Source organism: Heloderma suspectum, chromosome 3, assembly GCF_057233095.1.
Source record: "Heloderma suspectum isolate Gila_16-S chromosome 3, 16-S_ref, whole genome shotgun sequence".
NCBI lineage: Eukaryota > Metazoa > Chordata > Lepidosauria > Squamata > Helodermatidae > Heloderma > Heloderma suspectum.
The window spans coordinates 178,181,059-178,206,747 of record NC_139460.1 but is presented as its reverse complement, the minus strand read 5'-3'; the positions used below and the strand labels follow the sequence as shown (position 1 = coordinate 178,206,747).

The window sequence follows — 25,689 nt, the reverse complement described above, 5'->3', positions numbered from 1 at the left end:
TAAGAGGTATTTAGTCTTAGTTTCCTACTTTTATATTAAGAATAGGACTGAGTCTTGTCACCAGCACTCTCCCAGCAAGCAATGCTCCTGCAGAATGTAGTTCCTTATGGAGATAATAGCTTTGTTTTGAGCATATACTCAAATGTAAATTATTGTTTCTATTACGTGTGGACCATAATTTGGCCAATCACATTTTTGGAAGGGTACATGCTTTTTCTTTTGAAGAACATATAAAAATTGGAGCAGAAGTCAAATCATGTTTCTGATTTCCGAGCATTCATATATAATTTATTACATGTTTTCAAGCTAGCTGCAAGTTTATTTTGCCTTCTAAAATGAAAGTGGACATTCCCCTTAACCGGCTCATATGAAAATAGCATAATAAGAACAAGAGAACAGCACAAAATGGTCTCCAAAATAGAAGGTAATTGCCAGAAATAGTGCCAAAACATTACTGCAAAAATATTAAAAACTTATAAAAAATATTGTGTAAGCTTCTCAGTAAAACTGCTATGGACCAGAACACAGCAATCTAATGGCATGCTCTCATATCTTTATTTTTAAAAGTACATCTCTCCAATGTTGGAGGGATTTTATTTTATACCAAAACTGGGACACAATCCTTGGAAAAGAAATTATACAGGAGTGGAAGAACATCTGGACAACCAAACCCTTTCAGTCCATTTGTCCAATTCTATGAAAGTTTAACCTACAAAGTGGTAAGGAAATGGTATGACACAATGCAGTTTACATTATATACTGAGGCACAAAAATGTTAGCAGCAGTGTGGCCAGAAAGGGTCTCCCATATGTTGGTGGTGAGAAGGTGGGAAAGTGAAAGCCTTCTGGAGGATCATCCTTAGTAACTTCTGTAGCCTATAGGCTGCTCAGTTCCAGAAGGCACACTGATAGTTTTGTTTAAAAAAAATCTTGAGGATTGAGCTTGTTTTCTTTTGTCGATAAAGCTGTTTCTTGCCAATAAACATGGTTATCGATTTGGTTTTCACTAAGAAATATGACTCCTCAATTATTGGTACCATTTATTTATATTAATCCAGTCATAAGGATCTTAGGTTTGCATTTTTTTTCTTTTCTGTGCTACTATGAATCTATCTCATAAAATCCTCCTTGGAGTACCAGCAAAAATTTGCTACAACGAATTTGCTACAACTCAGAGAACCATTTACTTATTTAGTTTAGGGTTGCAACATGATTAAAGACATTTTAAACAATAGATCATACGAGTTTTAATCTACTGATCAATTAACCTATCGATAAAACTTGCATATGAAGAAAAACAATATTTCTGAAGCAAGAAGCATCCTTTTTTGTTGTTAGATGATCATGGCAGATGCATGATTTTAGAGGCATTTCCCCTGTGTGTCAGAGAAAGGAGAATACCTGTTTTAAGATGGCGCTTCTACATGCAGTTTTTATAAGCACCTGTTTTAAAATTTTAAAAATCTGCTGCTTGATTAATGGGATACAGTTTCAGTTGATGAAACAAAAAAAATAATCCAACTGATTAAATGCCGCACCACTACTTTGTTTCATTTTCCTGTATTTTGTATATTGCTAGTCTCTTTTGTGTACATTATTATATAATTATTTCTGAAATGCGGGAGAAAAAGAGGGTAAGGAGAAAATCTGAACAATCCTGATGTGTTCTGAACTGATGTGTTTTGAGTTTCTCTTCAGTGGGGGAAAATGTAAAAGTAGTTTCCCAAAATAAATTTTCATATTTTTGCAATAAATCCTAACTGCACCCTTTCCCACTGTTGCCTTCCTTTGGAAAATATCTTGGCACTCATTATGACATCAACACAGGTGAAAAAAAAGAATTACATAAGCATTCAGAAGCCAGACACACAGCTATCTCATACCGAACTTGTCAAATTCATAAGTGACCTGGGGATTACATGTTTGCAGTATTTTATTTCCTAAAACTGTCTGCATTAACAGTAGCATTCTAAAAGCTATTGAAGAACCAGTAACTCCTAGGTGGATCTCCAGTATTCTATTCAGTTCAATGTAGTAGCAGCTAAACAGTCACACAGAGTTCTCTTCTCCACTTTAAAAAGCAATGTCTCTGTCTGCATGAAAGAGAGAGAGAGAGAGAGAGAGAAGAAGAAATCAATGTTAAGGGCAAACTTAGCATCAGTGAATTACCTCACAATCTCCTGCATTTTGTTATAAATGAGGAAGGTTAAGAAAAGTAACCAGATGCGTTATGGTTTTGAGCAGTAATGAAGCCTTGCTTAAATATAGCACCAATTTTATAACGCTATGTAGAATTGGGTGGGCTACATAAAAATGGGCTGTCCAAATGGTACTTAGTGTGCATAATCCAGCTACACAACACTTGGCCAGCATTGCCAAGTGACAGCTTCCTATTGCGTTAGATGGAGGGCTGAAAATGGGCAAACTTTTCCCAATGCCTTCAGTCTCCCACTCCTCCAAACAGTGAACAGCATTGTGAAACCTCACCCCGTCAATAATCTGTTTGCTGCAGCACAGTTTCTAGTAACAGAATTAAGTTGAAAGAGGCCTTCTAGGCCAGCTAGTTCAACCCCCTGCTTGATGCAGGAAATCCAGTTCTACAGCATCCCCAACAGATGCTGTCCAGCTTCTGCTTGAAGACAGCCAGTGAGGAACTAAACACACCCCGTTCCTTCAACCAACCTTTCCTCATAGGATTTGTTTTCCACACTGATGATCATCTCTGTTGTCCTCCTCTGAACCCGTTCCAATTTGTCTATATCCTTAATGTGCAACATGCAGAACTGGACACTGTACTTGAATATGATGAAGCCTGACTTGTCCAGTGTTGGGAGGTGCCTGCAGAGGTGAACTGCCATGGGAGAGCCCATGGCTCAGTGGTAGAGCACATGCTCTGAATGCGGAAGGTCCCAGGTTCAGAATAAATTTGTTAATCTAGGAGGTGCCTCAAGACTGTTTGTTGCTCAAGTCCTTACAATGGCTTTAAAACTGAACATCTTTCTCTCTCTTTCCCCCTTTTCCCTCAAAGCCATTGTGGAGGCTTGTGCTAGGTTGGATGGAGCAGCGAGGTGGGGGAACTGAGCTAGGAAGAATTATGTCCTGTGAGCCCAGTTCCCTCCCATATAGACCCCAAGTGGAAGGAAAGCAAACGGCATGCTCGTGCTTCTCTTCAACCTGACTCCAGCCTCCAGCAGCTTAAGGCTTGTGTCTGTGCATTACTCTCCGCTGTCAGGGTCTGACAGCAGCATGAGGGCAGTGCATATGTGCAGCCCGTTGCTCCTGGTGGGGCTGGGGGAGGTAATTTCCCTCTTTTTAAAGCAAGGTTTTCCTGCCCACTCAAGTTGGTAGGAACTGACCAGCTCCTACCATGTCCTCCCCTCACATTTGGTTTGAGTGCTCAGTGTATCTGGGACATCGGCTAGACATGTACGTATTGCAATGGCATTGAAATAAACCCATCTGCAGTGGTGGCCTTGCCTGATTATGTAAAAGGCACAATTCCAAGCCTGTTTACCACGTTCTAGCAAAGTATTAATTAGTGCCTGTGATTGCCTATATCTGGAAGAGTATAACATCACCTTCAGTAGAAACATGTCTAATTAAAACATGGTTGCTTTTAGTGATGTTTGGGGACCATTTATACTGTGCGCTCCTCACTTCCCCAAGTTCCAGGGCCATACTACTGGGTTTATTTTCCTTTGAATGAGAGAGCACTATATTCTTAAGGTATCTTTATAATCTTTGTTTTATCTACAAATGTATACATAAAGCATAAGTAGTGGCAAAGCTGCATTCCTATGAGACAGCAGATCCACTTCCTTTGCTTCAGATCCCCTGAGAGGCCCTGCATCCCCAAGTTGTCTTCAGCCAACTTGCTGCCTCCCAGTTCAAGTACTGCCAAACTGCTGTTTTTCACACAGATACCTCAACCCCTCAACTGGAGAGGTGTCACCTTCTCCAAGCTCTGATGAGTACCTCATTCAAAAAACAGAGAGGTTCCTCCGGCGATGAGACAATCTCCTAACTATTATCTTCAACATCCGTTGAAGTTAACAGTCTTTTAATCAGCAATCTGCCTAACAAAGGCAGTCATAACAATTTGCTTTTTGAATAAATCGTATGTGCTCCTTTAATTAAAAGTGATCTATAAAATCCATGTGTGATCTATAAAATGTAAGAGGAAGCCTTACCCGTGAATCTAAATTGTATGCTGTCTTCTTTAAATCTTGCAAAGCCCTCTGCATGAATTCAAATGCATGACAGTCAACACATGGGCGACCTAGAAGTGGATTTAGTAGAGTCATTGGTAAAGAAGCATGAAATATTGATGAGAATGAATATAATGGTGCTTTCAGACAGGACTTTTAGTGCTAACAATTAGAAAGCATTGTGCAGCTATACCATCATTTTCTCCTTAATGGACACAGAAAAAGCTGTGGAAAAACATGGGAGTGTTGTGAGTGGAAGACGACGATGTCTGGATCCTTGTAAAATTCCAAGAATCAGGAAGAGCGAGGGTGCGATAAAAGCCTTGTCTGGAAACACCCCAAGTGTCTTGACTGATTGCAACAATAACCAAAGATGTACAGAAATATACTCTTTCAACATAGAACAATGTCAGCATTCATTCCCAAGTTCCACCACTTTTGAAAAATTTCAAATGCCCCCAAAAGTCTGGATAAAGCTTAGAATGGGTTCTTCTGTTTGATGACAGACCATAGCGTACTGCATAGCAACACTGCTTCTGGGCCTCTTGACCCTTCACACAAGCAACACCAAAGTTCCACGCAATTCATTCCAACTTCCCTTCCTATACAGCCTCCAAATATGGCTCGACTAAAATTCTGGAAATAGTTGCTGGCTAATCATGTGAAAAACAGCACATAGCTCTTTCCAGAGGGGTAGCCAGGTTAGTCTGTTGCAGCAAAAACAACGAAGAGTCTTGTGGCACCTTAAAGACTAACACATTTATTCTGGCATAAGCTGTTGTACACACTGTCCACTTTATCAGATGCATGAAGTGCTAACCTCAAATTGGCATATACACATGTTGGGAGCAGCGGCCCGGGGGGTAGGGAAATGGAAATGCAAAAAAACCTTGCATAGCCCTGTTCATAATGCTAAAAAAGTGGTTTTGACCCTTTTTTTTTTGCCTAAAAAAGCAACAAAAATAAATTTCATCACAAGTCATTTGATATGTTTTGTAGCTTATGTAAACATCTTTCGAACAACAGCTTACAGAATCAAATCAATCCAACAGACACTCAGATAATGAGTTTTGTTGTCTTGGCAATGGTAGCCATATTGATGATGTAATCACAGCTATGCGCCAGACATGACAGAGTGGCATCACGGACATTCTTCTATTACAGAGGATTAAGAATCAAATGAAGCCATCCATATATGCTTATTACTAACTTTGCCATGAAACAGGTTTTCTATATATTATGGTCCCAGATTATTCCCAGGTATACCATTCCAATGACGGAGCGTTTGTGTCCTCTTTTAAAATGTAACAACAAAGCTGGCAAACTGCTACAGTGTTACCTCGTTTTACCTGCAATAATCCCTTGCTATTCTTGCTTACTTGTCTTTTATAGGCTGAATGCTCCCATGGAATAACCCATGGAGGAGGGGCTGGAATTACACAGTGTGGGTTGTAATAAAACTAAAACACTTGACGGAAGTCTTGGTCTTTTGCCTTGCCAATCTGTAGTACAACACAGATGCTGTAGACTCATTATCTGAGTATCTATTGGACTGATTTGATTGTGTAAAAATGGAGTCAAAACCACTTTTTAGTATTGTGAACAGAGGTGTGCAATATTTATTTTGCATTTATTAAATGTTTTGTTCATTTATTCATTTATCTGGTATAATTACATTGTCTTTTCATTCTCTGTGTTGAGTGACTCTGAGTGAGTTTGTGCCTTTTATTAAACTTCTTCTTCCTATTGTTATTATTGCATTTCTATACCGCCCCATAGCCAAAGCTCTCTGGGCGGTTTACAAAGAACATTAAAAAACATTAAAATACAGTATGCAAAGTTTAAAAAAACATTTATATAAAACACAGAAACAAACAGTATACACAGAGACAACATATAACTAAAAACAACTTTGAGCAGTCAACCATAACCATAAGACCAGGTCTGATTAGAAACTCCTCATATGCTGTCAAATCCCTGAGAAAAGAGATAGGTCTCAACTTGGTGCCAAAAAGATAACAAAGATAACAATATTGGTGCTAGGCAGGTCTTGTTGGGAGCTCATTCTACAGTTGGGGAGCCACCACTGAGAAGGTCCTCTCCCTCATTGCCATCTTCCAAGCCTCACTCAGAGAAGGCACATGGAGGAGGACCCTAGATGCTGAGCGTAGAGTACGGGTAAGTTCATGAGGCACTCCATCAGTTATTGTGGTCCGAAGCCATGTAGGTCTATAGGGTAAAACCAGCACCTTGAATCGAGTGAAGAAGCATACAGGCAGCCAGTGCAAGAGGGCCAGAGTCAGTCTTATATGGGCAGACTGTCTAGTCACTGTTATCAATTTGGCTGCTGCATTTTCCATGAGCTTCAGCTTCTGAATTGTATTCAAAGGTAGCCCCACTTAGAGCACATTGCAGTAATCTAACTTGGAGGTTACCAGAGCATAGACAACTGAAGCCTGGTTACCCCTGTCCAGATAGGGGCATAGCTGGGCCACCAACTAAAGTTGGTAGAAGGCACTCCGTGCCACTGAAATGGCAACCCATAGTCCTATCTATCTGAATTTTGGCATGCCTAATCCTTAGAAGGTGGGGGAGTGGGAGTAGTAGAATTAGGGATGGCGTGGGAGTCTGAAAAGGAGGTGGAGTCCGATGGACCCCCACCCCCGGCCTCCGTTTGCCGAGCCGTAGGGCGCTGATGGACCCTGGAACTCCACAAGCAGTGGGAAGCACCATGGCACCCCAGCACTCTCACTTTGGCCTCCTCTCAAGGAGGCTAGGGTGAGAGTGCTGGGGGCTGGCCATGCCAAGGCTCTTCCTCCCTGTGCTGGCTGTTAAGGAAGCCCTGGACAGTCAGTGGGGGAGGAACGGCTTTGGTTGCGCCCCAGCACTCTTGCTCTGGCCTCCTGCTGAGGAGGCCAGGGCAAGAGCGCTGGTGGCTGGCAGTGCTGAGGACTCAGCAGTCAAGCCGTTGTGTGCATAAGCACAAGGGCTTGACTAATGGAGTCCTTGGTGCGGAGAGGAGGGGCAGCTCATGTGGCTCAGCGGGTGGGGTGAGCAGGAAGGCTTGTCAAGCAGGTCTGGGCTACGTGAGCTGGGGAGGCAGCTCACTGAGCTCCCCCTGCCCTGGACGGAGATGGGTCTATCCATCCCTAAGTAGAATGTGTCAGCATTTCATGCCAATAGGATGGAAAACATAGAAGTTACAAGTAGAGGAGCCACTTTCCACTGATTTCACTGAAATCAACAGAAAGATTATAGGATGTATATCACTATTGTGATCACCTCTAAAATGGGTACTCTTTTCTCCATCTCTTGAAATTTAGCAGGTCTAATACTTTGAAGGTGTAGGGGAATTTCACAGCATTTGGATGAAAAACACCAAAGTTGCAGGCAACAGAAGGCTGGCGGGTTCTCCCAGTGAAACCAAGGGCAGACAAAAACAAATGGAGGTTGCAGAAATGAATGTATTAGTTCTGAATTAGTACTAAGGGCACAATCCTAAGGAGATTGTTAAGGATAAACAATTAGTTGTCAGCCTCTGAACTCAGAGGCTGATGACTATGCAATGCAGGGCGGCCGAGCATGGAGGCAATCCCACACAGAGGGGAAAAGAAGATAGTACAGAAAAAAAAATGAAAGGAAAGCAAACAGTAAGATGATGTGAACTGAAAATAGTTTACGAATACAAGCAGGTTAACCCACTCGCGTCTGTGGCTCCGCTCTCCACTGCATGGCTCAATCGATGTTATTGAAAAGGCACAAAAGGAGTAAAAGGCGAACAGCATACAAGAATGAACATGAAAAGTCCCGCATTAAGTAACTTTAAAGGGTGTGGCAGATAAGTCTATAATGATTCTCAAAGCAGGAGCAGCATGGAAGGTCCTTGTGGTGAATTGAGATCCAGGTATTCCATCTGTGAGAGCTCTCATAAACAGCGACAACAGCAGTCAACTCCACCAAGGTGCAGAACAGGCAGGCTGGCTATGCTTGGCCTACATAAAGTATCCATTTCTTTCTGCAGTGGAGCTTGGAGATTGAGGGAAAATTCAGTGAACAGCAATCACAGGGCAGTTAGAAAAGCTTCAGCTGAAGACTGGGAACTGGTGATCATGTTGCCTTTTTTCACACAGAAGACAGATGGATACCTCACAAAAGCTTCAGCTGTTTTTTCCATTCTTGACATGCTGAAATCCATTGTGGAGATACACAATCCCCCTGGGGAGGTCATTAACAAGGGAAATCTTTGTTTGATCAGGGTCCCATTTCAGCTGGCCTAACTATCTGGCCCCTTTCAGGAGATCCTCTTTGGTGGCAAAGTTCAACAGGTGAAAGATGATGGCCCTAGGGTGGGCTGTCTGATCCCAGATCTGACCCAGAGACCTGTGGGCCCTCTCGAGAGTAAGATCATAACCTTCAGGGAGAGATACGGTGTCTTGTAGCACAGACTGAACGAAAGCTACCACATCTGCCCCTCTGAGCGTTCCCCAACCCCCACAAAGCATACATTATTATGGTGGTTGCAACTTTCTCAATCCAGAACTTTATATTTTAGGGATTTTACCTCAGACTGAAGCTGGTGGATACAGGATGAGCTGGTAGTAGAGCAGTCTTCCAAATTAGAAATATGGTTTTCTGCTTTAGGAACCCTTTCACCTTCCTGCTTCTGAACAGATTTCAATTCAACAGGTTCAGATCTGTCAACAATCCTTGTAACTCTCCAATGCTCTTGGTCTCTTGTAGGATCTCTCTTAAGAGAGAGATAACAAGTGGATCAGGAATAGCATTAGGAATAGCCACCCCCAAGCCAGGCTCATTTGATGCAGTCATTTTGGAGTCAGCTTCCACAGCCTGTGAGGCTTTCTTAGTACTTTTCTTCCCTCTTGTCAGCTTGTAACCACTTATGCAGTCCACATGCATGCCTGAGGTGTTAAGGAGCAAGATGGTGCAGAACTAGAACTGATTCGTAAAAATGAGGGCTGGATGGTAGCAGATTGGGCCTGCAAAAGGCTGGAGCTCAGACAAGCATGTCTTCTTCATTTAGGAGATTCTGCCCCTCTCCCTAACTTTCCTCCCAAAATGTACACAATCAAATTGGTCCAACAGATACTGAGATACTGATGTGGTTCGCACGTAATGGCAAACTGTGAGTTAATTAACTCACAATTTGCCATGTAGAAGCGGGAGTAAGAAAGCGCGCTGCCTCCAGTGCACTCCTAACTTGCACTTTTAATCAACAACCTACAATTGACCGGGTTGTAGGTAGGGATGGGGGAGAATTTCTCCCCGAAACTTCGGGGGGCCGAGTGCCAACGCATTCGGTCCTCCGAAGGTTCGGGGAGAAATTCTCCGCCCCCCCCCCCCCGGGATGGGACTTACCTTTCACAAATGTCGCTCCCGGCGGTGGGTCTCGGCGGTGGTTCGGCAGGTCTTTGTCAGGGGCGGGGGCGGCAGCCGGTTTTTCGACCGGCTGCCGCCATTACAAGAAAAGTAAAAACAAAAAACAAACGCCCCTGTGATAGGCTACGTAACGATTAACGTAGCCTATCACGGCTAGATTTGCAAAGTCAGCCATGATAGGCTACGTTAATCGTCACATAGCCTATCACGGGTGACTTTAAAAAAAAAAAAAAAGCGCGTACGCTAATGGCGGCCCCCATAGGGAGCCGCCATTCGTGTTCCTTATTTGGTCCCTGTAGTCTACGTAAAGATTTACGTAGACCACGGCGAAAATAAGGGCAACGCAAATAGCGTTTCCCTTATTTTCGCCGTAGTCTACGTAAATCTTTACGTAGACTACAGGGACCAAATAAGGAACGCGAATGGCGGCTCCCTATGGGGGCCGCCATTTGCGTATGCGCTTTTTTTTTTTAAGTCACCCGTGATAGGCTACGTGACGATTAACGTAGCCTATCACGGCTGACTTTGCAGATCTAGCCGTGATAGGCTACGTAAATCGTTACGTAGCCTATCACAGGGCTTTTTTTTTTCTTTTGAAGTTTGCGGCCGGGGAGATGTGGCGCTTCTCCCTGGCCTGAATTTCGGCTGGGCGAGGCGGGAAGCCTCCCCCCCGGCCTGAATTTCGGCCGGGCGAGGCAGGAAGCCTCCCCCCCGGCCTGAATTTCGGCCGGGCGAGGCAGGAAGCCTCCCCCCCGGCCTGAATTTCGGCCGGGCGAGGCAGGAAGCCTCCCCCCCCGGCCTGAACTTCGGGGGGAGAAGCGAAGCGCCTCCCCCAAACTGCGAAGCAAGCTGCGAGACCAGGTAAGTGACTTTCGTACATCCCTAGTTGTAGGTTGTTTGCGTGATTCATGAACCCAGAGCGCTGGGTTGTTTTTAGAGGCTAAGTTCCCCACTGAACTTTTGAGTAGAGATGTACAGGTTTGAGTTCTTGATGTAGATAGGAACTGAGTATTTAGGGCCACACTATATTGCAACACTAAGCAAAGGATTTCTAATTGTCATGAATAGGGCTGTGCACTGCTTTGGCACGAAGCCCAAACTATGAGCCACAGCGGGGTGCTTCAGGCTGCTTCTGAGGCAAGGCAGAGGGAGTATGACACGGCATGAAGTGGGTCGGGTCGCTCCGAAGCATTTCGGAGTGATCTGGAAGCCCAGCCGTGCCATTGCTGCCCAGCCCTCAGCACCTCACCTGGGCCCTTGGGATGCGTGCTGGCAGCTGTCTTCTTGTTCTAGGGAGCTGCCATTTTTAAAATGGTGACTCCCTGTATTTCCAGAGCTGCCCAAATGGTGGCCGTCAAGCACGCAACATTAATGTAGCACATTTGACGGTCACCATTTGCACAGGATCTATTTCTGGAAATACAGGGAGTTGCCATGGCCAGGAAGGAGCTGGGGCTCGTGCAGTGGGGGAATCTGTGTGTGTGTGTGTGTGTGTGTGTGTGTGAAGTGGAATTTGGCCATTCAAATCCTGCTTTGGCTCCAGAGGCCGAAGCAGGTCAGGGCCCTCCCAAATCAGCCCGAGGGAGCCTCTGAGGTGGATCGGTGGGGCCCTGCACAGCCGTAGTTAGGAATTGGTTATAAGTAATATAATTTCTCAGTGACACTGACAGGCTTTCCAGATGAAAGCAGGGCCAGAATGATTGAAAGGTGAGAGAGACATCTGCAGATGCAGAAATGGAAAAAGCCTTAAGGAAAATCTGGAGAAAGCTCAGAAGTGTTTCACACCCCCCCCCCCCAGTGTTTCTGAAGGAGACCAGAGAGAAAACAGTCCTGTGCCTAATGGTAACACTTAGGGCTCCTTCACACTGAGCTTTTATCCTACGACTGAGATTGCTCCTTCATGGAAGTTTGCAAGCTCTTCACATGACGCCGTGATCATTCAAGGCGTCTCCTGCACTAAATGCCCTTTGTTCCGTTTTTAAATAGATCGCAGATAATTAGCTATCAAATTACCCTGTTGTGTTCCGCTTGAGTTCCCTCCGTGAAAAGAGGAAAAGCAGCAAGAAAAGGAGTGAGATCAATGAAAGATAATGGAAGACTTAGATACGGGAAGAAGGAGGGGGGAAGGGGAGGGGGAAAAGGTAGCATGTGAAAAAAGGAGTCGTTGTGATCCTGCATTTAAAACCGAAGCAGAAAGCCCCATTTTAAATGCAGGATTTTAGGCTGGTGTAGGGATGCCTTTAATGAAGTATGAAGTGTTCATGGCAGTCTCTTCTACATTGTACTCAGGGTCAGTTCACACATTACATTTTTAGCTGTACACCTAATATTTGTTTTAGTCACTTTTATCCCATCATAATGCCCTCAAAGGAAGGTTACAATAAAAAATACGATTAAGTATTAATAATCTGATAACCAAATCAGATCTATTAAAAACTACAAGTAGCACAGGAAGAGAACATATAGAAGCCATCCATCATTTTATTTTTCCTGCAATGTTCCAGTGGGTATTCTGTGACATGATGGGAAAATCAAAATGGCAGGTGGCTTCCCAGCTGTTGCTGCTGCTGCTGCAGTCAAAGGACCAGGCAGGCAGGCGGGCCAAATAGGAGCATTGGTGGGCCCTGGCAGCTTTCCAGGGATGCCAGATGCTGCCATCGGCCCTGAACAGAATAGCTATGGCTTGCTTCCCCCCTGACCTGACCCTATAGACTTCATAGGGCAGTCCATTCCATAATTCAGGTGCCACTATGCCCAAAGCCCTAGTTGATGCCAATCCCACCTCAAACCATGAAGGCACCTAGAGTAGGACCCCATCTGAAAAACCTCCAGGGAATCTTATATGGGAGAAGGTGTTTCTTAAGATGACTTAAAAGTACACCTACAAATGTGAAGTGTGAATGCAACAACAAACACATTTTGAAATGTGCATATCAGAGGTACCCACATTAGGAATACACATAAGGGAGACATGATTGACTGCAGTTCTTGTTGGATGTACACTCAGTGGCAAACCTAGATTTGCCTTAGAATTTTGTGAAATGACCTTTGGTGTGTTGGCTTGAGAGGCTAGATAAAATTCAGTACATACTTTCAGCAGGGACTGTTGTTCCTGATTCTTCTTCAGCTGTAGTTAGATTTGTAGAAATAGGCCCAACTATGAGTATTAAAGGCACTAAAATGATCACCTTGCTTACACAAGCCTTCAGCATCTTGCTAGTTCAATCTTCTCACTGGGAAAAACAGGAATTCAGAGAGAAACAGTATAGACAACTGTAATCATTCAAAGCATATAATTTCTTGAGTTCCTTAGGGCGCAATCCTATCCAGAAAGGTGGCTGCCTCCGAACTTGGAGGCAACCGCCTATCCAGTGCAGGGCAGGAGAAGCACGCAGGGGATCGTTCCCACTGCACTTCTCCTGCCTTGCATTTTCGGCTAGACACTTTGTGACTGCGGCTGTCTAGCTATGGGAGGGCAGAGCGGGGGAGGAGGCTGCTGTACGACACATTGGATGCGTCGTCCAGGCATTTCCGCCCTCCCCGCTCCAGAACGCCCCCAGACACACCCTTTTTTGGCTGCTTCACACTCCTCTTGTGAGTGTGGAGGATGAGGCTGTTCTGTGCTGCCTCTGAGGCAGCGAGGAAGTGGGGGGAGGTCGGTTCTCTGGGAACCGGAAAACAAGATATCCTATGGCCGTCTAGCCGCTGTCTAGCAGCCATAGGATTGCTCCCTCCAGGAGGAAAAAAGGTGGGATATCAATGTAAATACATAAATACACAAATAAATAAATAAACTTCTGTAAACTGCCCAGAGAGCAGTTTACGGGGCAATATAGAAATGTAATAAATAATAAAAATATTTGGATGGATGATGAGAGAAGAATATTTTTAGCAATCCAGGTGGGTAGAACATCTTTTTCTCTGCATGATAGGTTTAGCAGCATCAGCAGCACATCAAAATTCCCTAATAGACACATCTTACTCAACTTCGCCTCCAGCCATGTCCATGCAACTGTAAACAGTACTAAGTGAGACAGGACTAGGCAAATATCAAACAGGTTTCTTAGCAGAAAGATGAGAAAATAGTTTTGCTTAGCCCTATCTCAGTTATTACTCTGTCTACAATTGCATGGATGTGGCTGGAGGTCAGGGTTGAGATAATTTCTGAAGAGCTTATTTGTTAGAGGTGGCTAAATTATTGCTTGAGAAGCTATGAAGCTCCAGGTCCTACAAACTCCACTGCACTTTTTTTTTTTTAACTTGAGCTGTTAGATTTCATAAATAGAAGCACTATCACACAGTTGAAAATGTGTTTCAGCATTGCACACAGCTGTTCCTTTGCACAGAAACAGGTGGGACTGAAGTCATAATATCTGCTGCTGACGATCCTAATTTTTTTCCATTGAGAAGAGTACCAGCTACATCCATGAAAATCTCCATGCCTAATATTTGCTTCTACCATTTTAAAATAGGATTGAGAAAGACACATAACATAGCAAAATACTACTGTGGCAACTCATAGCACTCTGAATACCGTAACATCTGAGCTTTTGAGCAATTATTATCTGCAAACCCCAAATGTCATCAGTGTACTATTACATATTGGGCCAGTTCCCATGGCACAACAGCCCACCATTTTGAATATGTAACCCCCACTCGGAGGTTGTTGTGTCATGAGAACCTGGCGAGCGTGGGTTATGTGAGGGTTAAACAATGGTCTGTTTTAGGGCCATTTAAGGGTTGTTTAACCTTTGCATAACCCATGCTCCTCAGGTTAGCATAACCCCTGAGCTGAGGTTGCATATGCAATGTGGTGCCCATGGGCACTGCGGCTACCCCACAACCACCATAGTGTGCTGTCTGAACCTAGTAACTGTTATGTTTCCAGGGCAATGCGAAATGGGGTCGTTTATTAGATCAGCTAAACAGTTACAATGGTTGCAAGCTTTCAAAGATTATAAGAACATTCGTCAGGCAACAGATGTTTACAGCAGCAATAATATTAATTAGGAAGATGGAGAATGTGGCCTGAACCATGACAGTCATAAGTCATGAAGCAGTGCTCTGAGGGGACACAATGTCTAAGCATGACGAACCAAAGATGTTATATAAGAAACCTGATTTAATAAATACAGAGAGCAAGTCTGGAATTCCTCCTTTTAATATTCAGAAAGCCAGATAAAACTATGCACAGGCAGCTCTTCAGTATCTGGCACCTGGACCAAAGCTGCTTCACTACTATTTTGCACACGGCTGCATATCAGTGGTACAGATGCCTATTTGCAAAAGTACTGAATAGAGCAATAATTTTGCAGTCCCAAAATAAACTACTTAACACAGACATTATATCATTCCACATAATTTCCATTTTTAAAATAGTATTTTGACTGTGAAAAACTGAGTATGTTTTTAAATCATCAAAAATTTGCTTATCTATTACATTTTAGTCCTTACATCTGTCTACAAAAGCAGATTGTCTCCTTCAATATAGTAGTAGTAAGTTTATTTGTATAAACCATAGGTTATTAAAAAAAGGTTAAAACAGGTAGGTCAACACTTTTACCACTAACAGAAATAGATTTTAAATACTTTGCTCTGATTTTCTCAGCTGCAATTGCAAACAAGGCCACCTGTTTAGTACCATAAGGGTCATTATCAGATAACAGTACTAGTATTTTCTCAGACATTGTTTCTAACAATGGAGCAATATATTTATTTCTTTGATCTCCTTCAATATCTGTTAGTGCTGATCACTGCCTAGAAGTGACTTCAGCTTCAGTCTTTGTTGTATACAGCATAAAGGGAGCCCTTCCCATTGCTTCAGCGAAGCAAATGTACTCTGCATTTTCAGGCCAGCTTATCATAACAGCCTCAAGCAAGGAGGTATGACTGGAGGAAATCACCTGTTTTAGATCAGTTGCCTTGTAATTTATTTGTCGCATAGCGAGTAATAGCATCTGTGCAGCATAATTCAGTGGTGAATGACAACTGATGATCAATCAGTGTGTGGACTCTTTTCAGCTTTATAAAATGGTAAAATCATTTCAGCAAATCAACAAATTTTAAAATAGATATACCTGATCTCTCACTTGCCTTTGTGATGGTCTCTTTGAATGGCTGCTGCAAACTGCTAGCAAAATATGTACAGCGGTATCTCTGAGCATGTGCACTGCCTCTCTTTATCCTTGCTTGGAAGAGAATCTGCCATGGCAACACTGCAGAGCACTCCTCTAAAGGGGGTGGGGGGACAGGGAAGAAGCTTAAAGAACAATGGTTTTCCTCCTTTGTTATGAATGGCACTACTTTAAAGAGGAAATCCACATCCTACTGAAATCTACATGGAGACTTGCACTAGCCACAATACCACAATACTTTTATAAGGACCAACAAAAATATTAGAAAGCCACATGCAACCTTTTGAGTTCTCCAGAACTCTTTATCAGCCAAGATGTTGAATGTAACAAGGGGGACGGGGAAGGAATAGGGGATGATGTTTTCATCCATAAGTCTGCAGCTCTTAAGATGGAGGATAGGAGGCATCAGGCAGTCATAAATGGATTAGCCTTACTGGGTGCAAAGTAGATTGCAGGATGCATCCAAGGCTATTGTGACCAAAAAGAAAAAGCAACAATGACTGTATACTAGTATATACATTCTAGTAGTTCTGTCTTCAGCCATGGAACACATGTCTGGATCATAATTGCTCTGGATCCTATCTTACATTTTAAAGTTTAGCTACCTTTCCTTGCTGCAGCCGCATAAAAATCTCCAGAATGTTTTCTCCAGTTTAGATTCCAAACTGCTGGATGTGGATGATCAAAATAATTGGCAATTGTAAAAGCAACATAATGATAAAGGAACATTATGAATTTCATGCAGCCTTTACACTGGCTGTCTGATCGATCCCTTCCCACTTCAGTGTGGGGGCAGATTATTTATAAATACATTTGTAGAAGGTTTTATGTAATAAACATGATCACAAAGTATGGATTGAATATATTTTTTAAAAACCGGGCTATTCAAGAGTACATGGTCTCATCAATATCTTTTTTCAGAATTCTAACTGAACAAGCATAAATCCCTATAATTTTAGGATTTACAAATACATTGTATGCTATTCTTATTGTCCTGGAGGTTTCTTTGTGACTTGGACAGGATGCATTGTACTAAGGTTCAATCTCATGCTTCATTACACCAGACAGAGAACTTAAGGATTTGGTGTAAGCCCCCTGCACTTGTATCACCAGGGTGACACACTAATGTAATTCTAGTTCAGAGGCCAAAAATAAGCAGTGGCAGGTGAAGGACAGATTTGGTATTTTAAGCTCTCTTGAACTTTGGTTACACCCCCAATAATAGTGTTAAGCAGCACCAGCAAAAGAGGTGGTGCAAAATTAAATACTCCCATTGAATTCAGCGGGGAGCCAAAAACCACTGCCCTTTCTTTCTGTGCTTCAACACAGCTGCCACAGAATATAGGTCTCTGACTAACTCTGCAGCCAATCACAGCACACTACAGCAGTATATTCACCCCTGACAGGGAGCCTATTATTAGTCCTTGGCACAGGGTGCATTGATTTAAATTAGCAAGAAAAAAGGCCCATGTATATAATTGATTTAAATCAAGTTTTCTATTGATACTTCTTCTTGTATTTCTTAATCAATGGTGGAAATCTGCCCATTGAAACATGTTAAATCACGGTGAAATAGAATATTATTTACAGTTCCATTCTTACAACCAGGGTTTGCACCTCTTTGTCACACTGTATAATTTTGCACACTTTTCTTTTCTTTTTTTAAACTATAGAGGAAATGTCTTTAAACTATTCCCATATGGTATCTTTCTTATGACCAGTACCCATATAATATGAGAATATTGGAACATGCACATTGGACAATTTTGTCTTCTCTTCTTCCTTCCAGTGTTGCTTCTTTCTGCTTCACTCTGCCTTGGCCAAGTACTACCCTCACAAAAACAAAGTAGCTGAAGGAAATAAATCTCAACTCATTATAAACACAAATAGCTTTTAGTTATAAAATTACCACTACACTCCTTCTCTCTGGTCTTGTTTTCTAGCTTGTAACATAGACAGAAGGCTATAAAAGGAGGCTAGTACAGTATTATATGTATAAAAACTGTTACTTAACCTTTGAGTTTATGTGCAGCACTTCTCTCTAGATTATCTTTGATTGTTCAGCATATAGTTAATTGTTCCCTGGACACTTTTGGTTATAGCCTCAATGCTTTCATCCTCAATGGACATTCTGTAGTTTGGGTTGGATCCTCTTTGAGGCTTGAGACCAGTTGGAGTAGGCCAGAAGGAGCATTCCATGCACTAACACAGGCATCCCTGAGCTTATTTGAATGTAATATGAATTATTTATGACTTGCACCATGTGCACAATGCACAGCTGGGGTTCTGTGTAAACTCTCTCTTTGGCCCAACGTTCTCTGAGGAACAGACTACAGTTAGTTCTTCTGCCCTAGGCACTAAATAGTTTCTTACATTTTACAGAATATATAAACTCCGAAGAGGAGACAACTGTTTATCTCTACCCTAAAATGTGGGATCCAGACTGTATCCCAAAATGGTTAAGGCTTCTCTAGACTATCTAGAAACTTTTATGCAGAACGTGTTTGTGACTGGTGTCAAAAGCCCATTAAAATGTGTTCACTTCCCTTACTGCTATTTTGTGTGTTTTTAATCACTGTTCACAGCCCCAATATGCTGTTGCTTTGGCACCATTTTTAGGGCTCCTTATCCCTCTTAATTTCAACCAATTAGGGACCACATAGTGAATATGATGGTATCACAGCACCACATAGCCAGTTAGATATGGCTACCTATCAATGTCACTGAGGGCAAACAAAACCCTCACATTGCCTGGACAATGGGACACATCCCCCACATAGTGCAGGCACTTATTGGGCCCCGTTTAGTGAAGGCTATGCTGCCATATATATTCATAGTAGTAACGTGCTTGATCTCAGTAGGTGGGGATAGAAAAAGGTGAAAAAGAGTAGTTTATTGCCCACTGTGCAGGCAGTGAGGACAATACAGAAGTATTTTAACTGCTGAAGTAAACAATGCACCCAATGCTTCCCAAGTGTGGTATTTTACATTTCCCTACAAAAATAAACAGTGGGACCTGCAGCAAAACATTGCAGTATGTATTGCTTCTGTTCAGGATATTCCACTCCTCCGTTTTTTTCCGTTCAACAGTAAATCCTCCTCACTTGGCTGTTTTGTCCTCCCCGCAACCCCTGGGATTTTCTCTAAATAATTTTGTACTTCTGCATACCTTGGGGTTCCCCTCAGCCTGCTGAATACCTCCCTCTTGTGCATGGATGTTGTTTTGGCTATATAAGGAACAGCATTGGAAGAATTTAGGTTCGCTATTACTAAATGATGAGGATGACAATGATCCATTGATAAAGAGAACACCACTGGGTTGGGGGGGGGGGTAAATCAGCTCTCTGCTGATGCTCAGTGACCCCAGCCTAGCTTCATAGCCCTATCATGGGTTTTGCTGCTCTATCATGCTAGAGAGTGAGAGAGGTGCTTTCAGAACCAGGGCTCCTAGTGGTAACAAGCAAAAGGCATCGTGCAGCTTATTCTTTTTTTCCTTAGACGTTGTCCGGACCTCTTGTTAAGCTCTGTGAATGAGGCAGTGCATCTGCGCAATAAAAGCCTTGTACTTAATCACCCTTACGGTGCAATCCTATGCATGTTTAGGCAGAAAAAAGTTGCTGGCTGGGGAATGCTGGGAGTTGTAGGGCTTTTTTCTGTCTAAACCTGCAGAGGATCGCACCCTTAGTGGATCTTCTATACGAAGAAAAAAGAGGGAAGTCATGAGAAAACACAGGAGGTTTACACATGCAAAACGATATGTGGCTCCCCCCACCCTAAAATTCTGTGAGTGCGGCAGGGAGATTACATAATAAAAGCCTTGTCCGGAAGAATCGAGAATGTTGGGAACTGGCTTTAAGACATACAGCAAGCTGCAGAAATAAAACGGGTGAGCCGCTGCCAGAAGGGTTGAGGGCATTCTCTGCAAAAGCATTTCGAAACGAGTAACCCCAACATGTAAATTTGGTAACGCTTTATTCTCATCTCCACTTCCATACAATGGCCTGTGTGTGGATCGGGGCGAAAAGAAGCTGACGACGACGACGACAGTTGGAATCTCACTCAGCCGCACCCCGTTAAAAAGTCGCGGTCTTGAACCCTTGCAGCAGAGCGCGCCTCAGACGCCTGAAAACGGCTGCCAGTTCAGCGTTATTACAACTGTTCTATCATAAACTGAATCCTACGGGCTTTGAGAAGCGGGTGAAGAACAAACGGGTGAAAGGCGGCAGTGAGAAGCGACGCTCGCCGTCCCCACCAGCACGCCGAGGCCACCGTATTTGTGTACGGAAACCTCGAACGCGCCATTTTGCGGCCCGGAAGAGCCCTTTCCCTGTAAGGGCGCTGCCATTTTAAACTACGAACTTTACTTTTCACTTCCTCCCCATACACCGCGTCATGCTTTTCTCCCACCAACGGCGACACGACATTGTGTTACGGACGAAAAGGCGGCCCCACAAGGGGCTGGGGCCTTGTTCCCCCTCCCTTTTTTAGGTGTCTTCATAAAATGCCCGCCGAGAGTCCCCTTTTCCCCCCGCTCCGCTCCAAGATGGCGTCGATGCGGGAGAGCGACACTGGCCTGTGGCTGCACAACAAATTGGGCTCTACAGACGAACTGTGGGCGCCTCCAAGCATCGCCTCGTTGCTCACGGCGTCGGTCATTGACAACATCCGCCTCTGCTTCCACAGCCTCTCTTCGCCTGTCAAGCTCAAGCTCCTGCTGGGGATACTGCACCTGCCCCGCCGCGCTGTGGATGAGGTGAGGAAAAGAGCGCGCGGAAGACGGGACCGACCCCCTCTGTCCCCACTCTGGTCCTCAGCCGGAGCAAGAAGCCAGAACACGCTGCTTGGCCCGGGTGCTTGCCCCGCCCACCCCGACGGCGGATCTCCTGCCCCCGTCCCCCATCCCGCTCCTTTCCCCTCAGTCTCTCGAGCGTTTCTCCTACGCATCCCCCACCAGATAAAATCAAGCGCGCGCGCGCGTGTGGCTAGTTCCTCTTCCAATCTGTATGTGGCCGTGAGGTGAACGGGGCAGAGGAACTCGCTTGTTACTTTGGACCAAGCCGGTGGATTTAACTTTTTCATATGGGGTGGGGAGTGGGCTTCCAGCCTTGAGGGGTGTCTTTGTTTTTACTTCTTCTACTACAGCCTTTGTCGTCCATCGGTGGGTTTTACACCTACAGAGCGAGAGTCCATGCATAGTTGGGCTCTCTTAATGGCACAATTAATCGCTGTTAAGTGATCCTGCTTTAGAAGTGTCTTGGGGGTCAGATCAAGTTCTACGTGTTTCAGCATTCTTTGTAAGAATCTTAGCAACCGGCAGGTACTGGGTGGTTCACCAGAAATCATGGTGTATTTTCTGCTATACCACATCAGTGTGTACTACCAGCCTGTCTTGACACATCTCAGAGCTTTTGATTCCTTGTAAGTAACTTTTTGCTTTTCCTACCTGGTTTCCTCAGGTGGGTGGGTGTGGGGAGCATCCTAGGCCTGGTTTAAACATGCAGCAGAGGCAAGTGGCGATGCTTTACTTGAACTCTCTTATTTCAGGCTACAGGTAGGAGTTCGTAGTTATAATGCAGCTCCATGGAAAAGCTCCATAGTTGCAGAAAAAATAGCATGTGATGGAGAAAGCCAGGGCAAGACCCCTTCTCCCTGATAGGCTATACTTCTGTGTGCAAGGAGGGCTTTTTTTGGTAATGGGAGAAGCTTTCAAACATGTCAAGTTGTACACCCTAGGAAAAGCGTGCTCAGTTGATTCTGCGACATGTATAAATTCGGCCCAACTCCCCCCTCCATTTTTTTTTTTGGTAGTTTCACTGGCTGCCTTCATTACCCACCCCTAAATTCCCAGTTTTACTTTGGAAAACAAGCAAGTGAAGGCTGATGAATAAAACTGTCTTGGGCTTGGTTCCAAAGGCACATGATGCAGTAACTTGCTGAAGCAAGCACCTGCATGGGAGACTGTCTGGGAACCCCATCTATGTCATCTTGAGCTCCCTGGAAGAAAGGCAAAATTTACATGTAACAAATAGAGCGAGTCATTCCACCCATCTCAGCAGTTGTGATCCACATTCACAACTGATCCTGTTCTGTCTCTTTGTGTAGCTTTGCGATAATGGGCTGTTTCGCACAATCAACTAAGCCACTGTGGCATGTGCAGGTAGCCATTTTAATATTCAAGCTGCAACTTGTGTCGTTTGAACCTGGCTGGCAGGGATTGTGGCCTGTTCTAGGGTTATGCCTAACCCATGGCCTGTTCTAGGGATATGCAGGGGTTGTTTAACCCTTGCATGACCCCCACTGCCTAGGTTTGGACGGCATGAGAAGCCTTGGCTTGAATATTCAAAAACTTCCTGGCACATGCTCTGGAGCACTGTGGTTCAAACAGGCCACGGTAGGCTGCTGTGATTGTGCAAGCCCAGATAATATGTAGGTGAACTGTGTTGCAGTTTCACGGCAGTCCTGCCTTGCCCAACTGTGATGCTTTTCGTGGTTGGCATCTGGGCATGGAGTTTGGCCCATCACCTCTGGGATTGGGCACCATGTATCCTTTAGCCCAATTTCTTTAAAGAAGATGCAGTTTTTTAGCTACTGTTAGAAAAAGATGCCTTAAAAAAAGTGCTGCTCTTTGCAGGTGGCTGTTATCTAAACACTTCCTGAAAACAAAAACACAAAAGCAGGATTGATAGGATGAGGCAAGGGGAGAACTGTTCCAAATCTCAGTTCTTTTTCTGAGACCTTTTTTTAAACTTATTTAATATGTTTTAACCTGCCTTATCAGCAAAATTATTACTGAAGTGTCTCAAGGAATTCCTGCAAAAAATCAAACATTGTACTTCAATTTTGTTTTTAAGCAATACAACAACTTAAATGCAAAATAATAAAACAGCAGTCAGTAACTTTCTACTATAAAAGCAGCAAGCAGGTTAAAAAAAACCTCTCTGAATTTAAAGGCCTGGGTAAATAAAACTGTTCTTACCTAGCACCCAAACTTTATTAGAGTGGGAGAGTACTGCAAAGTTGGCGCACCACTACAGAGAGTGCCTGATCCCCCTGTCACCACTTGCCTAGTGCCAGTAGGTAGCAGCACCCAAAGAAAGGCTGCCTCAGAATTATCTTAAAAGAACAGGCAGGTTTCTTACAGGAGCAAGTGGTCCTTGATGCCCTGGTTCCAAGCTGTACAGAGTGTTATAGATCAGCACTAGTACTTTAAAGCCAAAATGCACAGGGAGTCAGTGAAATTGTTATAAAACTGATGAGCTATGTTCTGAACAACTGGTGCCACTTAACAGTTGAGTTGCTGTTCTTCTACTGCTCAGAGATGAATTCCCAATCACAGCTGGCATTGATTGGCTGGTTATAATTGGGAAGTGAGGCCCAATACTACATTGTGATCCAGTTCACATGTCTTAACAACCCATGGTTAACAAACTGATTTATTGAGAAGATGAGCTGGAGTGAGTGTCCATGCTGATTCCCATGCACCCACCCATTCCGATAAACAACTCAGGAGTGCTTTGTGATAGCTGAACCCGGAATTCTGGTTTGTTGGGGGATCCATGGGTTCAAATTCTGGGTTGTTTGTCCCCAACAACCTAGAGTTCTGGGCTCGGATGTCACAATAAATCCATGGACGGAGCGGGTTGTTCATTGGAGTGGGCGGATCCATGGGAACCAGCATGCTTGCTCATAAGAACTTAAGAAAAGTCCTGCTGGATCAGACCAAGGGTCATAGAATCATAGAATCATAGAATCATAGAATAGTAGGGTTGGAAGGGGCCTACAAGGCCATCGAGTCCAACCCCCTGCTCAATGCAGGAATCCAAGTCAGAGCATCCCTGACAAATGGCTGTCCAGCCTCGTCTTAAAGGCCTCCAGTGTGGGAGAGCCCACCACCTCCCCAGGTAATTGGTTCCATTGCCGTATTGCTCTGACACTCAGGAAGTTTTTCCTGATGTTCAGCCGGAATCTGGCTTCCTGTAACTTGAGCCCATTATTCCGTGTCCTGCACTCTGGGATGATCAAGAAGAGATCCTGGCCTTCTTCTCTGTGACAACCTTTCAAGTACTTGAAGAGTGCTATCATATCTCCCCTCAGTCTTCTCTTCTCAAGGCTAAACATGCCCAGTTCTTTCAGTCTCTCTTCATAGGACTTTGTTTCCAGTCCCCTGATCATCTTTGTTGCCCTCCTTTGAACCCTCTCCAGCTTGTCTGCATCCTTCTTAAAGTGTGGTGCCCAGAACTGGACACAGTACTCCAGATGAGGCCTAACCAGTGCTGAGTAGAGGGGAACTAGTACTTCCCGGGATTTGGAAGCGATGCTTCTATTAATGCAGCCCAAAATAGCATTTGCCTTTTTTGCAGCCACATCACATTGTTGGCTCATATTCAGCTTGTGATCGACGACAATTCCAAGATCCTTCTCGCTCGTAGTGTGGTTGAGCCACGTATCCCCCATCTTGTAACTGTGCATTTGGTTTCTTTTTCCTAGGTGCAGAACTTGGCATTTGTCCCTATTAAATGCCATTCTGTTGTTTTCTGCCCAGCACTCCAGTCTATCCAGATCACTTTGAATTTTGTTTCTGTCTTCCAAAGTATTAGCTATCCCTCCCAATTTTGTGTCATCTGCAAATTTGATCAGCATTCCCTGCACCTCCTCCTCCAAGTCATTAATAAAAATGTTGAAGAGCACTGGGCCCAGGACTGAGCCCTGCGGTACCCCACTCGTTACCTCTCCCCAGCTTGAGAAGGTCCCATTGATAAGCACTCTTTGAGTCCGATTCTGTAGCCAACTGTGGATCCACATGATCGTTGTTTCATCTAGCCCACTTCGAGCAAGTTTGCTCATCAGGATATCATGGGGCACTTTGTCGAAAGCTTTGCTGAAGTCGAGGTATATGATGTCTACAGCATTCCCACGGTCTACAAGGGAGGTGACTTGATCAAAAAATGAGATCAGATTTGTCTGGCAGGACTTGTTTTTGACAAATCCATGTTGGCTTCGAGTAATCACGGCATTGTTGTCAAGGTGCTTCCAGATGGATTGCTTTATGATCTGCTCCAGAATTTTCCCAGGGATTGATGTCAGACTGACTGGTCTGTAGTTCCCAGGTTCCTCCTTTTTACCCTTTTTGAAGATAGGGACAACGTTAGCCCTCCTCCAGTCATCTGGCACTTCCCCGGTCCTCCATGATTTCTCAAAGAGAATAGACAGCGGTTCTGAGAGTTCTTCTGCCAGTTCCTTTATTACTCTAGGATGCAGTTCATCTGGCCCTGGAGATTTGAACTCATTCAAAGTAATGAGGTGTTCCTTGACCATATGCCTGTCGATCTCAAGCTGCAATCCTGCCCCTTCAGCCTGTACTTCGCCTTTGCCAGGGGGGTCATAGACCCTCTTTTGGGAGAAGACTGAGCCAAAGTAGGAATTGAGCACCTCTGCCTTTTCTTTGTCATCTGTTATCATTTTGCCATCCTTATTTAATAGCTGAACAATCATTTCTTTCCTCTGCCTTTTACTATGCACGTAGCTGAAGAAAGCCTTTTTGTTGTTTTTAGCATCCCTCGCTAACCTCACCTCGTTCTCCGCTTTAGCCTTCCTGACGCCATCCCTGCAATTCTGTGCTACCTGCCTGTACTCTTCCTTTGTTACTTGGCCTTCTTTCCACTTCTTATATGTGTCCTTTTTTGTTTTCAGGTCATCCCTAAGCTTTTTGTGAAGCCACATTGGCTTCTTCTGTTGTCTTCCACCTTTTCTTCTTGTTGGAATTGTTTGTGATTGTGCCTTGAGAATTTCCTTTTTTAAAAGTTCCCACCCATCTTGGACTCCTTTTCTCGCTAGCATTGTTTGCCATGGGACCTTACTGATCATTGTTCTGAGTTTATTAAAATCAGCTTTCCTAAAATCCAGGGTACGCGTTTGAGTACACTTGGCTTTTGCTTCCCTTAGAACCAAGAA

The 25,689-nt window shown here is 44.0% G+C and overlaps 2 protein-coding genes across 3 annotated transcripts in view; one reads left to right on the top strand and one right to left on the bottom strand.

Moving 5' to 3' along the window:
• Nucleotides 1-208: 208 nt before the first annotated feature.
• On the bottom strand, nt 209-14,757 carry NICOL1 (NELL2 interacting cell ontogeny regulator 1). The gene is made up of 3 exons (XM_084845028.1): nt 12,696-14,757; nt 4,190-4,278; nt 209-2,092 (listed from the first exon to the last, which is right to left on the bottom strand). The coding sequence occupies exons 1-3, from the start codon at nt 12,814-12,816 to the stop codon at nt 2,021-2,023; spliced, it is 282 nt and encodes a 93-aa protein (XP_084701154.1). The 5' UTR covers nt 12,817-14,757; the 3' UTR covers nt 209-2,020.
• NELFA (negative elongation factor complex member A) overlaps nt 14,757-25,689 on the top strand; it is a 73,815-nt gene continuing 62,882 nt past the window's right edge. Inside the window, exon 1 of one of the 2 annotated variants that reach the window (XM_084845026.1) lies at nt 14,757-20,491. In XM_084845026.1, coding sequence (XP_084701152.1) covers nt 20,240-20,491 — 252 coding nt within the window. In that variant the 5' untranslated portion in view covers nt 14,757-20,239. Of the gene's footprint in view, nt 20,492-20,708; nt 21,157-25,689 lie in introns of those variants that run through there. The other variant, XM_084845027.1, reaches the window with a different exon arrangement.

Coding starts and splice junctions, on each gene's coding strand:
- NICOL1 (XM_084845028.1), bottom strand. CDS start 12,816: ATGCTGAAGGCTTGTGTAAGCAAGGTGATCATTTTAGTGCCTTTAATA. Junction 4,279..12,695: donor AACAACAGTCCCTGCTGAAA/GTATGTACTGAA, acceptor ATCCACTTCTAG/GTCGCCCATGTGTTGACTGT. Junction 2,093..4,189: donor CATACAATTTAGATTCACGG/GTAAGGCTTCCT, acceptor TCTTTCATGCAG/ACAGAGACATTGCTTTTTAA.